This window comes from Armigeres subalbatus, chromosome 3, assembly GCF_024139115.2.
Source record: "Armigeres subalbatus isolate Guangzhou_Male chromosome 3, GZ_Asu_2, whole genome shotgun sequence".
In the NCBI taxonomy this organism is placed as follows: domain Eukaryota; kingdom Metazoa; phylum Arthropoda; class Insecta; order Diptera; family Culicidae; genus Armigeres; species Armigeres subalbatus.
The window spans coordinates 73,761,771-73,780,570 of NC_085141.1; the positions used below are offsets into that span (position 1 = coordinate 73,761,771).

General features: G+C 40.7%; 1 protein-coding gene across 1 annotated transcript in view; it reads left to right on the forward strand.

The window, feature by feature from the left end:
- Positions 1 to 760: 760 nt before the first annotated feature.
- The window catches only part of LOC134227376 (MFS-type transporter SLC18B1-like), a 39,880-nt gene continuing 21,840 nt past the window's right edge, over positions 761 to 18,800 (forward strand). The window contains exon 1 of the mRNA XM_062708794.1: positions 761 to 1,825. Coding sequence (XP_062564778.1) covers positions 1,715 to 1,825 — 111 coding nt within the window. The 5' untranslated portion in view covers positions 761 to 1,714. The remainder of the gene's footprint in view (positions 1,826 to 18,800) is intronic.

An 18,800-nucleotide genomic window follows, 5' to 3' on the forward strand; every position in this document is an offset into this window, starting at 1 on the left:
AAAGCGCTGGTAATACCGGCCAATACCCTATATTCCTTCAAATCAGTTGATTATCATTTCAACTTGCGAAAAACGCGACGAAAAGTGTGATTTTTTTATTCCTCTCTGGATTCAATCCCAGTTCGGAAGTAATTAGATTTGAATTTTAGTGTGTATTGAAAATTTTACCACATGCCTTAAAAATAATATGAATCTCGGTTGACCGGTCGATTAGCAAGCACTTTTTTCAAAATAGAACAGTTTCCCTCAGCATTCGAAGACATTATTAACATAAATGGCATGCAGATTACTCATCATGAAATATTCCACTTGCACCTATCCTATTTCAACCGTTTTTTTATGCATGAATGAACTTGCTGCTACTATTCATGTCACACACAAAAAGAGATGTACAGTGTGTCCTGATAGGTACAAAGAAAGGTATCCCTATCGCAACCTATAATGACTTGTCATCGTTGATCTTTACGAGCTGATAAGAAAAAGCCGCTGCACGTGAAGTGCGTACCTCTTCCAAATCTTTAAGTCGCAACCAAATTATTTACACACTTTCTTCACTGTCAGTTGTTTACTCACCTACCTACCTACTAAAGTTAGTATGCACCCGAGGGGAGGGTGCAATCATCCGAAGAAAGTACTCTCATTTGCTCTCCGGTAGGTAGCATCAACATCAGCCAGCTGACTGCCTGCGAGATGATGACAGAGTCCCGATCGATAAGAATGTGCGCGAATCGGTCGGATTTGAGTTCTACTCGGGTAGAGATGATCGTTACCGGCCCGGAAAGGCTCAGTTCGATTCGAGCGTCGGTGCGGAATGCACAACGAGTCCAGTCGAGAGTACCCCAAAAAAGGATCGGTTCAATCTGGTTGTGTCTAGCGCATAGTATAGCGGCCATTGGTGTTTTGCATTGGCTTAGATTAAAGCTTTTTCGTGGTTGAAAACAGAAGTTGTCTTTTGGTGGTTAAAATGTGTGAAAATTCCATGATCACAGAATACCCACAGGTCGAGTGTCTATCGGCACCTACGACCCGGTGAAGAGATAGTTCACACCGCGCTGTCAGTATTCGCTTCGCCAAGCTCTAAGAGATACCGTGGGTCTACGAAGTTCATTGAATCCGGCTTCAACTGTGTTGCATAGAGTCAGAGCCTAGATATGCATTTAATCTGTGCCAAAGCGAACTGATTTTCACTTTTGTGTTGAATACTACATCGTCGAAACAAGAAAGTCGTGGAAAGTTTCATATTAATTTACCACCAATAATCGGAATAGTGATTGTGTTCAACGACAATTGGCAGTCAGTGCGTTAGACAAAACAAATTCCTGTTCGAAGAAAACACATTAGATCAGTATTGGCAAAAGTGTGGCAACTATCGGTGCGAATCGAAGTATTGTTACCAATGAATGATCTCGCAAACATATTTCCCAGTACATATAGATGACGAGTATGTACTGAGCGGCAAGTGGTGTATAAAATTGCGCGTTCTACTCTGCTGCCATTCGTCCCAGATCGGCAGGACGAATCTTCAGTCGAAGCAGTGTTATCAAATGCAATTAATCCTAGCTTTCTAATTAGTGGTGTCAAAAGTGCCAAAGTGCAACAGGGAGACAAATCGAAGCGCAACGCGGCTTGAAGATAATAGCTGATCCATCTTGAACCGCGCCAATCATTCTCATCCTGAATAGCGGTGTCCTATCAGCACCAGCGGCAGACAATCATGGCATTGGACTTTACCAGGCGCCAGTGGCTCACACTGATTATCATGGGGTTGGCGGATTTTTGCAACGCAATCTGCGTCAGTTTACAAGCACCATTCTTTCCCAATGAGGTAAGGTTGAGGAAAAATATTGTTTAGACAGTTCAACGTAATCCATCCGAATCTAACAATTTATACAATGGTTCTTCCATTATTTTGTTCATGAGATGTCTTTAGGAGCATTCTAGAATGCATATGAAACAGGGAATAACTTTTTAGCTGCTATTTTTTACTGTTAGGAAAAATTATTTTGAGCTTTTTAGTAGAATGTCTTCACTTAACATAAGACGAGTTTGCACAATCCCATTTAATTCCACCACTTAATTGTACCTTGACAGATACGTATTTCGACCTCAACAGTAAGGTCGTCTTCAGTGTGTCGCTGTCAAGTCAAATACAATCAAAATTGATTTCAAGTTTATGGAGACACAATAGCTAAACATGAACTAAGCCAGACTAGAATTTATGTTTAAAATTATAAACACATACTGAGACATTGCCACATGACTAAAAACTTCTTAGTGCCTTACTTCTAAAATTTCTGATGTATGTACAATTTGAGCATTATGCAGTATCATGAGAGCTCTTTTTATGAGCTTTGAATTCGGAATTCAGCCAGAAAGCAGCTAAATGCACATTAGAGTGATTCAAATTTTGACTTTTTCGCTCCTCTATGCTTAAACGATGGCACTTGCTGTTTTTTTAATGCTCCTAAATTTTCAGCTAATTTGGATGTAACTAGACTGAGCACGCGCAGTTTGAAGTTTGTATGAAAATTGCTATGAAAACAGTCACTTTTGTGGAAACCAGTTTCGCAACGCTGCTCATTAAGCTCTAAAAATATATGACTACGTTGGCAACAAAGAAAATTTTGCCATGAAACTGATCGTCTATGTTGCGAAATGATTTTATGCTTGCTAGATAAGTTTTTTTTTTAACTAATTTTATTTGCTAATTATCTAATACATGCATTCATCTCTTAGACTAGGTGTTCCGTGTTTTCTTAACACTATCATCCTTATTTGCTATGTTACGTCTTTAGTTATTATTAATACATGTCATTTGCCTCTGACAGTGAGGATATTCTCTGGTTGAATTGAACCATGTAGGAATTACAAAATTTTCAACTTAAACTAAACTTAACCTAATTTATACTAAGGGTACAAGGAACTAATCGTTGCAATAGAAGATTGCAACGATTTTTGTCTAAAATTGGAAATTATTTTGTTGGACATTTGTTGCAATGTCTCAATATTAGAAATTCTATGAAGTTCATTGGTACTATACCACGGAGGCAACTTCAGAATCATTTTCAAAATTTTATTTTGAATCCTCTGGAGTGCCTTCTTTTTGGTATTGCAGCAACTAGTCCATATTGGCACAGCATACAACATGGCAGGTCTAAAAATTTGTTTGTAAATCAAAAGTTTGTTTTTAAGACAAAGTTTTGATTTTCTGTTTATAAGTGGATATAGACACTTAATATATTTGTTACATTTGGCTTGAAGGCCTTCAATGTGATTTTTAAAAGTTAGTTTTTGGTCCAGCAGAAGTCCTAAGTATTTGGCTTCGCTAGACCAATTAATTGGAACCCCATTCATAGTGACAATATGTCTGCTACACTGAACCCAAACATCCTCTTTATATTAATTGATAGTTGACTCGCTCTCGCCTCTTAACGATTGTCGTTCACTTTCTTGATGACACGCACTCGGTTGCATACCCGTACGGATGACAATCCTCCGTATGCGAATCATCCAACAACCGAATGATGTCAAACACAGTATATGAATGAAAAGATGGTGGAAACCAGATGATGTTATTATTAATTTAAAATGGATGCCATTGAATATTTGAGTGAAAAATACGGAAGAAGCTTAGGAATAAATTGGATTTAAATAAAATGCAATTTGCTGATTTCATTAAATTATTTAAAAAACTTCTCAATCGATACTATAATACGGAAAAGTAATTAAAACACCAGTGTGAAATCCCAAGATTACATGAGGTATGGATTCGGCATCGTTTATATGGCCATGAATTGCTGGAGGCACTGTTCGGATATGAGTGTTCTCCTACCATCTTTAAAACAGATTTCCGGAGTAACAGGAGTTCTAGGAGTAACAGCCATCCTGAAATTCCGAATTCATCGTGATCCATACACATATTCCTGAGGCGTTCGTAATATGTTTTGTTGCAGTTGCGATTCATGATTTCGTATCAAAGATTCATAAAAATAATGTCACAAATAATATAATTCGCGATAATTTTACATTGATATCCGTTAATTTACTTACCATGACAATAAGATGAATTGATTCGAGAAGTTATAATCACGAATTCCATTATCTGGCTTCCATTTACACTTCCAATGTGAAAATGGTGCACCATCGTTACATTAGAAAAAATAAACAAGAAAACATCAGTATGAAAATTGAGAACAAATCAGTTCAATTTCAGATGATTTTCATAATAGGGCAAGATCAAAACATAAATCATTCGAAAAGCGAATGGTTCTTCTCTCTTTGATGTGTAATTCGTCAACCGCGTGATGGTTCATTCGAAAGAAGTATGGCAAATCATCCGCTTTTTTTTTTTTTTTTTTTTTTTTTTTTTTTTGTGTCTTTATTAAGGAGACTTTCAGCCCGAGGCTGGCTCGTCTCCGCAATCATCCGCTTATTGTAAGTATGATGTACATCCGATGATATTATGATGGGTCATTCAATCCAGTTCATCAGATGAAAACAAGAGGAGTTGGGTTCAATCAAAGTTAATTGCCTATTTCCGGGGATTAAACCACCCGACTTGGACGTTAATTTACAATGTTATGGAAACTCATATGTGAATATGTACGTTATGTGGAAGATATTGATTTGAAAAATGTATTGGAGGTAACCACTTTCCCTTCGATGGGACTCGAACCCATGACCCTACAGTACGCTAGACTGGTGCTTTAACCAACTAAGCTACGAAGGACCTCCGTCGGCCTTCGCAACCTAGCGGCTACTGAACGAGCTCGAGATTCCCAAATTGGACGCATAGTCAAATCACTCGCAATCCATTTCTCAAGCCAACACTACCACATGTGTATAGTACACGTTCACATTAGAGGAGCGTGAGTATTTAGAATGTCTGGCGGCTGTACACATTCTTCATCAGCAACAGTACTGATCAAGTGAGGAGGAGTTGTTATTTCAATGAGAGAAATTACAAATCAGTCGATTTAAGGTGGAAGTTTTCGTTCAGTGTAGAAGGTTAAATAAGAAATAAGAAGCTCTGAGTAAGTGTAAGTGGAGACAATATCCAAACTTTTTTGCAATCTACTACAAATGATACGAAGGCTCCGCCCTTTGGCTGAAAGGCCCGTGTCATCTGGAAACAAAGATTTTTGACACCCTGGTGGTAAATCAGGTAAGTCAGAAGTAAAAATGTTATACAATATGGGCCCCAGTATGCTGCCTTGGGGAACACCATCCCTTGCAGGTAATCTATCAGATTTGGAATTCTGATAGTTTACCTGAAGTGAGCGATCTGATAAATAATTTTGGATCAGTTTAATGATGTACAGAGGAAAATTAAAATTCATCAATTTTACAATCAAACCTTCATGCCAAACACTGTCAAATGCTTTCTCTATATCAAGAAGAGCAACTCCAGTCGAATATCCTTCAGATTTGTTGAGCCGAATTAAATTCGTTACTCTTAATAACTGATGGGTGGTTGAATGCCCATGGCGAAAACCAAATTGCTCATCAACAAAATATTATGAACCATCATTCTATTTAAAATAATCTTTTCAAACAGTTTGCTTATTGAAGAAAGCAAACTGATTGGGCGATAACTAGAAGCCTCAGCTGGATTTTTGTCCGGCTTCAAAATTGGAACAACTTTGGCGTTTTTCCATTTATCTGGAAAGTATGCCAATTGAAAACATTTGCTAAATAAATTAACCAAAAAGGATAAAGAGCTCTCAGGAAGTTTTTTGATAAGTATGTAGAAAATACCATCATCACCCGGGGCTTTCATATTTTTAAATTTTCTAGTAATAGATCTCACTTCATCCAAATTAGTTCCCAACGAAGGGTCGAAAACATTCTCTTGATTGAGAATGTCTTCGAAGCTCAGTGTAACCTGATCTTCAATTGGACTAGTAAGACCTAGACTAAAATTATGGGCACTCTCGAACTGCTGAGCAAGTTTTTGAGCCTTTTCGCCATTTGTAATAAAAATTTTTCTCCCTCTTTAAGCGCAGGCTTTTGAGGTTTTTTAAGATTTTTCGTTAATTTCCAAAAGGTTTTTGAACTGGGATCCAACTTCGAGACATTATTCTCAAAGCTGGTATTTCTCAGAATAGCGAAACGTTTTTTAATTTCATTTTGCAAATCTCTCCAAATAATATTCAACGCGGGATCGCGAGTTCTGTGGTTTTGCCTTCTCCTCACATTTTTAAGACGGATCAGTAGCTGAAGATCGTCGTCAATAATAATGGAGTTGAATTTAATTTCACATTTAGGAATTGCAATGCATCTTGCTTCGACAATTAAATTTGTCAAAGATACGAGAGCATTATCAATATCACTTTTGGTATCGAGAGGAATCAACATCAAAATTCCTATCGATACACGTTTTATATAAATCCCAATAAGCTCTAAGATAATTAAAAGTAGAGCTGATTGAATTCATAATGGCTTCTTGTATGATTTCAAACGTCACAGGAAGGTGGTCAGAGTCAAAGTCAGCATGAGTTACCAATTGGCCACACAGCTGACTTGAATCCGTTAAAACTAAATCAATTGTAGAAGAACTTCGACTGGAAGAAAAACAAGTTGGTCCATTGGGATATTGAATAGTATAATATCCCGCAGAACAATCTTCAAATAAAATTTTACCATTGTAATTACTTTGAGCATTATTCCATGAACGGTGTTTGGCATTGAAGTCACTAATTATGAAAAATTTGAATTTTTTGTGAGTTAGAATTTGAAGATCAGCTCTCAACAAATTCCTTTGCTACCCATTGCACTGGAAAGGCAAGTGGGCAGCAATAAAAGAGTATTGTCCAAAATTTGTTTCAACAGAAACTCCCAAAGTATCGAAAACTTTGGTTTCAAACGAAGAATATAATTTATGTTTGATAAGTCCATTAATGACAACAGCGACCCCACCACAGGCGCTGTCAAGACGATCATTTCGGTAATTGAAATAATTTGGATCTCTTTTGATGAAAAGACCAGGTTTTAAATATGTTTCAGTTATAATGGCAATGTGTACATTATGAACTGATAGGAAGTTGAATAATTCATCTTCCTTACTCTTAAAATTTGATACCAACCTGAACAGCTTCAGTTTTGGTATTTGCTTTGAACAATCATTTGCTGACGTCAATCATGTGATGCAATTGTTCATTTAGAAAATCAAAGTCGGAAGCAGACATGCTACCTGAGTCGTCAGAACGAACGTTATTTTCCGTTGATGAATGGGTATGAAAATCATTCATCGTCGGTAAATTTTCAGAGATTAAATTTTGTCTGCCTGCAGCGATGCTTGCATAGGTGGGCGTGTTTGAAAAATTAGAATTCTACGAACTGCTCGTTACCCGGTTAGAGGCAGGAGCAAAATTTGTTCGTTGATTGTGGTGGGTATGAATTGCTCGACTGGCAAATGATTGCGGATACTGAGCGTTTGAAATATGCTTACCATGCGAATCTGGGATTTTTGTTTTATTTATGGATCCTGTACACCTCCGGTGGTGCAAAGGACTGATTTGAAAGATCTCCATCCTGAGCGTTACCCAGCTATCGCTTTAACCTGTCGCCAGGTTAGATTTCGGTCGACTTCTTTTATATCCTTATTGAGGCTTCGCCGCCATGACCCTCTGGGTCTGCCTCTGCTGCGATGTCTCGCTGGGTTCCAGTCTAATGCTTGTTTACAGATTTCGTTTCCGCCCCTACGTAGAGTGTGACCGACCCAGCCCCACTTCCGATCCCGAATTTCCTTTACTTTCGGCCTCTGGTGACAACGACGATGGAGCTCGTTGTTTTAGATTAAGTTGTCAGGCCACCAGGTCCGAATTATATACCGCAGGCCTCTGTTGATGCACACCTGCAGCCGTTGGGTGTTCTCCACTGATACACACCATGTTTCGCTAGCGTTTCGTTTTTCGCTAACAGCACAGATTCCACGTTAGAGTTAAAAAATTCGTATTTTGGTGCGTTCACATCTGCCTGTTTTCCCAGATATTTCTTAAACTCGCAAAGGCAGCCCTTGCTTTCTTGATCCGTGCTCCTATGTCGATCGTGGTACCTCCGTCTGACGCCATTTGGCTACCAAGATATTGGAAGCTTTCAACATTCTCCACTGGTTGCCTGGGATCCTATTGGAATTTCCCATCATCAATTTTGCCCGGGAATTCAAAACTTTTTTGCGTGAAGGGCATTCCCAGAAATTGGATTTATGATTGCCCCCGCAATTGGCACATTTAAATTTATTGGAATCTTCTCTCACAGGACAGGTGTCCTCGGCGTGAGAGGTTCTACCACAAATCCTGCATTTAGCATCCATGTGGCAATGTTTAGTTCCGTGACCCCACTTTTGGCACTTACGGCACTGAGTGGGGTTTTGGAAATTTCCCCCAGGGCTGCGGGAATGTTCCCATGTAACACGGACATGGGACAAAATACAGGCCTTTTCTAAACTTTTCATACTTCACTAAATAAAATTCTTGAGAAACACCCCTCTGGGAAGTACCAGAGCGAGATTTTGAAAATCCCAGTAATTGAGAAATTTCAATTGTAATCGCATCCAGTAATTTATCATCACTGGGGAGACCTTTCAATACGACTTTGAACAATCGCTCAGTTTTGTCGTCGTATGTGAAGAATTTATGGTGTTTCTCATTTAAATACTGAAGAAGACGTTTGCGATCGTCAAAGGGTCCCGGCAAAACGCGGGAGACCCCCTTCCTGGCAATCTGAAATGAAACCTTGATCCCCTGTATGTTACTTATAATCTCATTCCTAAAGCTTAGCTTAGCTTAGACTGACTGTACATATCAATGGTTGCTACTCCGTGATTGGTCAGAGCTGGTGCGAATTGCACTTCGATCCAAGTGAATAGTGGTTGGGATTTACCAACTATTCTCGAAGTGCACGTTCCAGCAGCTCTATAATGTTGATCAATAACATAGATCAGGATTCACATGGAAAGTGATGTGACCTATCCAATTTCTATTTTGCCAATTAATATGGATATTTTTATATACAACAGTATTAACATTTTCTTATCAGATCTTTTAGAATACGAGTTGTTCATCCATCTTAAGGATAAACAATCAATCACTCAAAGGGAGCGATTGATAAATTGAATTTGGAGTGAAAAGTTAACGCAATGCTTACTGCGAAGGGGCGACAATGTATCAACGAATTTTTTTTTTTTTATTTGAGACTAAGCAAAGATCATTATCAACAAAACTAAGGCAGATAACTCCATACAGAATCGGATTATTATTTCTGTTACAACTGTTTCTGTGTGCATTCGAATTTATATGACGTGCATGGTAAGAAGGATAATAAAGAGTTGAATTCGCGGAATTGTTGCCATTACTGATGTAATCTATGTGCACTAACTAAAACTAAAACTAAAAACTAAAACTGAACTAAAAAAGTGAACCCGCCTTTCTTACCCCAAACAAACCCATTGAACAAAATTCTATGTTGATAAGAAAATTATTTTGAGCTTTTTAGTGGAATGTCTTCACTTGTCATAAGACGAGTTTATACAGTCCCATTGACAGTCGCAACAAGCGAGTAGAAGTAAGCCCCGTAGTAAATGTAACTAGATAAGTACCTAGATAAATTATTATACCTACGCGTAGTATAAATAGTGTAAGCTGCGATCATTTTCTTCAAGTCGAGTCAAGTACAAGACACTGAAGACGGCTTTACTTTTGAGGTCGAAATACGTATCTGTCAAGATACAATTAAGTGGTGGAATTCAATGGGACTGTATAAACTCGTCTTATGATAAGTGAAAATTCTGTGCATTAATTCGCATTGTATAATAAAAATATTATAAATGTTGCGAGTAATTTAAATAATTCAATAACATATTTTTTTTTATCTTTCGTTTATTTGGAAGGCTCATTTGCCGTGAAGCGTTACGGAGCCGAAATCAAGTTTAACAATACATTGCTTGATTCTTATACATAGTGTTAGTTTTGGGGAACCGAAAGACTCGCGGTTTAGTCGAGGTTAGGGAATACAATAATACAGTAGGAAAGGAAAGGATTTAAGGGTGCTTAAGTAATTACGATGCTGATGTTCACAAAGTTGACATTCCTCGCATTTTTACATCTGTAACGGGACAAACAAACTTTTTTTTGGGAGACAACGACGAGAGGAAGACATACGGAAGGGATTAACGACAGACATGGAAATGTACAACAAGAGGAAGACATTCGATATGGGGTACGACAGACAAGGGAATGGGCAGGCAATGATTACAGTTTTACATCAGCAACTTTCAAAAATTGGTGAACCAGGGACATGTACTCGAGATCAAGGCCCGACAACACTTCCCTAATAGGCTTTGGTTGTTTTCCTCGGACCCGGAGATGTTCAGTTAGCGCAGATCTGGGGCCACGATGCTCCTCGCACGTCCACACGACATGATCGATGTCCTGATAATCCTCGCCGCAAACACAAACGCCGCAAACGCCGAGAGCCCCACTCTGAAAAGATGTGCATTTAGAGTGTAGTGATTGGACATTAGACGACACATGGTTCGAATGAAGTCTCGTCCCATATTCAATTTTTTGAACCATGGACGCTTCGACACCTGCGGGCGAATTGAATACAGCCATCTACCCAACTCCCCATTTGTCCATTTCTGTTGCCAGCTGTTCAAGGTTTCCTGACGAACTAATGTAAAAAAATCATCGAAGGTGATTTTCCGATCGTAAATATCACCTTCCATAGCGCCCACCTTAGCCAAAGAGTCCGCTTTCTCATTTCCCGGGATCGAGCAATGAGAAGGGACCCAAGCCATGGTGATTGTGTAAGACCGTTGTGATAAGGCACTCAAAGCTTTCCGTATCCCATTTAGAAGATACGCTGAGTGCTTAACCGGTTTCATTGACCGAACAGCCTCCAAGGAACTGTCGGTGAAGATGAAAAAGTGGTCAGGAGGTAGGGATGCGATTTGCTCGAGTGAATAGTGTATAGCTGCTAGCTCAGCAGTATACACGGAACAAGGCTCATTGAGCTTAAAGTAGGCGCTATGAAAAACGTTGAAAACACCGAAACCAGTGGAGTCATCAATTTTTGACCCGTCTGTAAAAAAGCTTCTCTCCTCACTGGCATGCCCGTATTTGCTTGCAAATAATGGAGGTATGACCTCCGCACGCAGAAAGTCTGGTATTCTATGAACCTCCTGCTTCATGGACAGATCAAAAGTAACAGAGGAACTGTAAGAGTCTAAGAAGTTAGCACGATTGGTATCTACCGAAGAAGGGCTTACCTCCAGCGTTATGTACCAGTGGTAAATACTCATGAATCGAGATTGAGGGTTTTGTTCGAGCAGCTTCTCGAAGTTATCAATGACCAATGGATTGAGAACCTCACAGCGGATGAGGAACCGGAGCGATAATTCCGCGAAACCATCTGTTAGTGGCAGTACTCCCGCAAGTACTTCCAAGCTCATCGTATGTGTCGAATTCATACATCCTAACGCAGCGGGAACTTTGCCGGCTTATGTTTTTTTGAAAAGACAACCATCTCAGTTTTCTCCGGAGAGAATTCGATACCCAGCTTCGTAGCCCAAGTGGACAAATTGTCCAGAGTATCTTGCAACGGTCCTTGCAGATCAACCGATGTTGGCCCCGAAACGGATACAACACAATCATCTGCAAGCTGTCTCAACGAGCAATTTGGCATGAGACATTCATCAATGTCTCTGACGTAAAATTGTAAAGAAGGGGCTCAAACATGAGCCCTGGGGAGACCCATGTAGCTAATTCGTGAAGTTGCCGAGTCACCATGAGAAAAACTCATACGCTTCTCTGACAACAAATTGTACAAATAGTTGTTCAAAATTGGTGAAAGTCCACACTCGTGGAGTTTGTTAGATAAGACATCGACGCAAACTGAATCAAAAGCCCCCTTAATGTCCAAAAACACTGAGCCCATTTGCTCTTTTTTAGCGAAAGTAAGCTGAATTTCTGAAGAAAGCAACGCAAGACAGTCGTTCGTTCCCTTGCCCCTGCGGAAACGAAATTGTGTATCTGACAACAAACTATTCGATTCAACCCATTTGTCTAGCCGGAAGAGAATCATCTTCTCCAACAGCTTCCGAAGACATGACAGCATCGCGATGGGGCGATACGAGTTACAATCCGACGCGGGTTTTCCGGGCTTCTGGATGGCTATCACCCTCACTTCCCTCCAATCATCCGGAACAATGTTGCACTCCAGTAACTGGTTGAACAAGTTCAATAAGCGCCTCTTTGCGACGTCTGGGAGGTTTTTGAGCAAATTGAACCTGATTCTATTCATCCCTGGAGCGGAATTGTTACATGAAAGGAGAGCAAGTGAGAATTCAATCATCGAAAAGGGACGATCCATATCATCCCTGTCTGCAAAAGCATCACGTAGCTCTTGCCTCACCGGTACCGAATCCGGACAAACTTTCTTTGCGAAGTCAAGTATCCACCGCGACGAGCTTTCACGATCTTCGTTTACGGACGACGCGTTGCGCATTCTTCTTCCGACGGTCCACAGAGTTTTCATTGAAGTCTCGCGCGATAAACCTTCAACAAAAGTGCGCCAATATCCGCGCTTCTTCACTTTGACCAGTTTCTTGAACTGGATTTCGAGCGCGGTGTATCGTTTGTGAAGAACGATCGCCCCGTCTTTCCGAAATTCTTTGAACGCGGCGGATTTCTCGCGATAAAGTTGCGTACACTCGATGTCCCACCACGGACTGTAGGGTTTCCTACGAACCGAAGCTCCTGGCACCGGCCGACGTTGTGCCTGAAGAGCGCTTTCAAGAATCAACTGCGATAGAAACTTGTACTCTTCCCGCGGGGGAAGTGCTTCTATCGACTGTATGCCATCGCTGATGGCGTTCGCATATTTGCCCCAATCGATGTGCTTCGTGAGGTCATATGAAAGATCGATGGAAGCAGATTGCTTATGTCCATTGGAAATCGAAACTTCGATCGGCAAATGATCACTACCATGGGGATCTTGGACCACCTTCCAAGTACAGTCCAACGATAATGAGCTCGAACAAATGGAAAGATCTAGACGGCTATCTCTTGTTGGAGGAGCCACTCGTGTAACTTCTCCTGTATTCAAAATTGACATATTGAAGTCGTCGCAGAGGTCGTATATCATTGATGAACGGTTGTCGTCGTACAGTTCCCCCCAGCCTGTGCCGTGGGAGTTAAAATCTCCCAGGAGCAACCGTGGCTCGGGCATAACCGAGCAGATGTGCGAGAGATCTCTTCGAGATATCGCGGTGTTTGGAGGAATATATCTTCCGATACTGAGGTCTTTTCCTCGAATAGTCACCTGACATGCGACAGCTTCGGTGCCAGACATCGGCGCAAGATCGACTCTATAGAAGGAGTGCTGTTTTTTATCCCTAAAAGCACCCCTCCATATCGATTTGCCCGATCGCGGCGGATTATGTTGAAATCAGGAAAATGAAGGTTCACATCTGGTGTTAGCCATGTTTCACATAAAGCAAAAACATCGCATTGTAATTTGTTAACTAAAAATTTAAAAATATCTAATTTTGGAAGAATACTTCGACAGTTCCACTGTAGAATCGAAATCATGTTACCCTTATTGACTAAGTTAGCCATCGAAGGATACAAATGACTCGAGGAGGGGCATTTTCGAAGCCAGCTGCTTCAGGAGAGGAGTCAGAATAGGAAGAACAGTTTTGACCATGTTCTTCACGGGGTCGGAAGCATCAAAGAAGTTGAGGATGAGCTCCACGATGCCAGAAAGTGTGAACATTGGAGCGCTCAGGAGTTCTTCTGCTCGCTCTGAATGCTCTCTTTCTGGCTGAGAAATCGCAAAAATGGGGCATCTGGGATTTTAGATGTTCCCGGAAGCGGTGGAAACTCTCGATCATCCCGATGTGAAACCACAAAGTTGAACGTTTTGAGTATTTCCACCCGCTTTGAATTCGACCATGTTGGATTGAGGCTCACTTTGAGGCTGTTTCCTAGGCTTTTTCGAGGGTCGCTGGCTCTGTTTTATTCTCTTCCTCGTTGAGCCATTGAAAACAAAGGGAACCCCATTTCCAACCTCGGAGTCAGAGCTACCTTGATCGTCCAAAGGAAGAGATGAGTAGATGGTGTCAGAAACGAGTGGAGGAGCGGCCTTCCACAACATTTCGGCGTAACTTCGCCGAGAACGTTGCTGAGAAGACCGCTTCTGGTGGATTCGCTGCTGTATGTACGTTGGGCAAGCTTCAAGAGCATGTGGAGGGCTTTCGTTACAATAGACACATTTCGGTGCCGTCTTACACGCGCCCTCCACATGCTTCTCTCCGCATGATGCACAGCGAGGTTTATTGCAGCAGTACTGAGCGGTGTGGCCCAGCTGCTTGCAATTAACACAATTCATCACCTTCGGTACATACAGCCGAACAGGTAGACGAAGTTTGCCAATTACTACGTAGTCAGGCAGTGCGGACCCGGAAAAAGTGACGCAGAAAGAGTCAGACGGGGAATAACTCCGCTTCTCTCCCTCCTGCGACACCGAATACATTTGTTTGCAATCCAGTATCGCAACAGGAGGCAAAGAAACGTTCTTGAAACGACCGAAACCTTGTTTCAAATCGTCGCATGTCATACTTCCCTCCGTCACCACCCCCGCGATCTCACACACTACTGACGGTAAATACACCCTATAATCGAGAGTGAAAAGCTCACAGGTGACAATCTCGTTGGCCTGTTTGCGATCACTGACCGTGACACGGAGTTTACTGGACCCAACCATGTCAATGGTCGTGACAGACGAATATCGCTTTTCCAGATCTTTGCTAATCTGGCTGATATTCAAACGTTTGCCTTTGGGTCGAAAGAAAACAACATACGGCCCACCAGAGTCGTGAGGGTAGACCTTGGGACGGGGGCTCGTAGAGGAAATTTTAGCGTTGCTGGTGTCCATTTCGTTTTGGTTTGGAACACCCGAATGCAACGAAACATCTGACATGGAAGACAAAGTACCCGCGCCAAGTTCGCCTTCGCGCATTGCGGACACGAAATGCGCCGCTGCAGCGAGGCACAATCTCTTTTAAAACTAAACAATTATCACAAGGGCAGAAAAAACACACACACAAACAAAATAATGATTTGGGACAGAGGGGAAGACGAGTAAAAAAGAAAGAAAAAAAACTATTCCAATAAGATGGAGAAGAGAGGGGAACAATGAGAGGGAGCTCAATTAAATACTTGCGTTCACACTGCTGTGTTGCCGGCTAACAGTTCTGGCAGCACACACTAGCTCGATGGACACTCGCCGGTGGTGCGGTCGAAGCGAACCACGCTAGTGGTGTTCTCGCCGCACCCAACACTGCAACTGGGTGGATGGATGGTGGCAGGACGGCAGCGTCTGTGTTGGTGGAGACGCACGATGGATGATGACTGTCGGCGTGGGACGATGATGCCTGCGATGGACGCCGAATAAACTGCAAAGTTTTGCGTAGTTGCAAAACCAACGAAATGGCTACTTAACTGCTACAGCTAAGCACCACTTCCACTCAAGCACTATGCTTCAAAACACTTTCGGAAAAAAAAACACTACCTGTACTTCAGGAAAAAAACCGAATGAGAAGCAGACCGTACGCGGACTTACAACCGTCTCGCACGGATGCTCGACGTGGAATGTGGAATTCAATAACATACATAACAATCATATAAAACATAAATAATGTCATGGAAATGCTGAATATATTGTATCAATGAATTCACACAGACAGGGTCGCATGATTCCCATTCTGTTGAACGGCGAGTTTGTTACTCGCTCCGACTGTTACCCTGGGAATATGGGAGTAGGGTAACGATGGTATTTTGGACATCTGAACACATTTTGGACTTTTGGCTATATTTTGTTTATTTTTTTACATAAATATGGTTCGAAATGTGATTATAAACGAGGCAGAATAGACATATGAATACTATATATTTAAAACAAGCTAAATAAAAAAACACACAAAATATATCCAAAAGTGCAAAATACATCATTTACCCTATGTTTTACGATTCATCAAAACTACTTCACGGGGTCATATTGAGCCAGTCCGCTTGCAAATGCACCTAGAAGTTTTTAAGAAGCAAATTAAGGATTGTAACCTTATAAAAAAATACACTAATCACGCCTTGTTACAATATCATTACTTATTTTGTTCAAGCTTCTAATTCTAATTCTTATATACCGCCGGAAATAAGTATAAAGACAAGCATGATTTTCATACATTTTCATCATGATTGAGGATCGATATCTCGATTCGTAGCGATTCGATTTGGCTGATATTTTACTAGGCACCTGTTTTTAACTTGAACTTTCGATCTTTGAGTAAATTGTATACATCTCTGTTGATTTTGACCTCAAAATCTGGAAATAATTATGAAGACACCACTTTTAGCAAACTTGACAGTAAATTGTCCGCCTACTCAAAATCTCATTCCTAAAGCCAGAAACAGATACCATAATTGGCGGAATCCTTTGCTTTTTCGCATGATTGCTCAGTTCGATAGGAGAAGAATTATTTCCGATAGGGAAACTGTACCGGTTTTGACCATGTTCCTAATATGGCCAATTTTGCAAATAACTCCAAAAATAAAGCAATTCGCAAGGGTTTTATTAGTTCCAACAAGAGATATATCCCTCACGCTTCATCGCTGCTTTCAACTGATCGAATATTTTGGAAAAATATGTATTTTTCAGGGTTGGCCAAATTAGGCACTAAGTTGGCCAAAACCGGTGCACTTCCCCTATTAGAGTTAGAATGAATATCTGACTCTAATTCCTTCCTTCTATTTTTTCCGCGCTTTGGCAGGACGGTCTTGAAACCTTGTTTCTTAGAAGGAAGTGAAGAACTCAGAGATTCCCTCTTCCTCTTGTTTTTATTAATGCTCATTGCTGAGCGTGGAGACGTGACCTTCTAAGAGGTTTTTTTTTCAGAACGGTGTCCCTGCAGGATTACCACCGCTTGTCGGAATTTTACTTCCGCAAACGGGTCTAATGTGAAACGAAGGCACAGGTCCTTGCAAAGATCGTAACGGGATCAGTGAGTACGAATAGCGCTGAGAAGCACTGTTGAAATTAAAATAGCTTCGGGTAGTACTAAAAACTTCCTTCCGCAAAGATAGAAAAGAACCGCACAGCACGAAAGCACGATGCGGCCTGAAACATAAGTGGATTGTTACTCCATTACCTCCCGGTCTTTCTTTTTTTTCGAGCAAGAGCCATATGTTTTCTACTAATCTATATTTACTCTTTTATTCTTAAAATTTCATGTGATTTAAATTTGATAAATATATATGTGAATCTCTTAATGTCCTCCTGTCATCTGAGCTATGAACTTAACATCTGCCTGTCCGCATACATAATATCCAGGAATTTGTGGAATACTACATCACCACCCAAGTAACATTTTAAGTTTTATTACGCTCTTGAAGACCACAAGAATTTACTCTTCAAGAGTGTTATAAAACTAGTATAAAACCAAAATGTTACTAGGGCAGTAGTGCAATGCCTACCTGAATCCATAAGCTCTGGAATAATCATCCACTTGGTGCTAAAGATCGCTCCGAAAAAAGAAACTCGGCTCGCTGCGATTATGCTTGATCGCACAGCAAACCTAAATAGCATATGTCATATCGATCCAACCTGATTAGGAACCAATTTAATCTTGTTCTTATTGTATTGCAGGTTTAATAAGTGTTTATTGGACTATCGATCTCAACGGTATTCGCTTAATATATTAGATTATATTAGATAGAAATTTACTGCACAAAGGATTGCAATTTGGCAGAATTAGTAATATGATGCGAATATGCTCATTTACCTTATCACACGTAAGATTCGCTTTTTTTCGTGACTCTTTAACCCTTATGCGACCAACAAAAATCAGAAGGGTTATATACAAGATACAACAGCCCGATGTAAACTACGTAAAACAGATTATAAGATAATTCATTTGATTGCCTATGTCACTGGTTTGTGCATGAGCTTAAAGTGGTTCAAATTTGAACTTTTTCGCTCCCCTATGCTTGAACGATAATATTTCTTCTAATGAACGCATTTGTCCAATATAAGCCAAACAGAGGATAATACAGTATACCCCCGCTGATCCGACAAATGTATGGCCGGATTACCGGGATTTCTCCGACTCCGACGGGGTAATCCGACTGTCAAATCCATACAAATGAACCAAAACAAAATCACAGCACAAATTTGAAAACTGACAGCATAATGTGTTTAAATGGGTGTTGATACTTTTTAATCCGGAAAATTCCGAATTAGCGAGATCCGGACTAACGAATCGTCGGATTAGCGAGGTCCGGATAAGCGAGGGGATACTGTAGTTTAAGGCGAACACATGTGATAATGCCTTCTTTAGATGAACGCATTTGCCCGATATAAGGCGAACAGAATTGATAATGCCTTCTTTTAATGAACGCATTTGCCCGGTATAAGGCGAACATAGGAGATAACACCTTCTTTAAATGAATGCGTTGGCCCGGTTTAAGGCGAACAGAGTTGATAATGTCTTCTTTTAATGAACGCAAATACGCCTGATATAAAGCGAACAGAGTTGATAACGCTTTCTTCAAATGAACGCGTTTACCCGGTTTAAGGCAAACATAGTTGATAATGCCTTCTTTAGATGAACGCATTTGCCCGGTGTAAGGCGAACATAGGAGATGTTGCCTTATTTTAATGAACGCAGTTCCTCGGTTTAAAGCAAACAGAGTTGAAAATGCTTGCGTTTAAAAAAAACGCGTTTGCCCGGTATGAGGCGATCA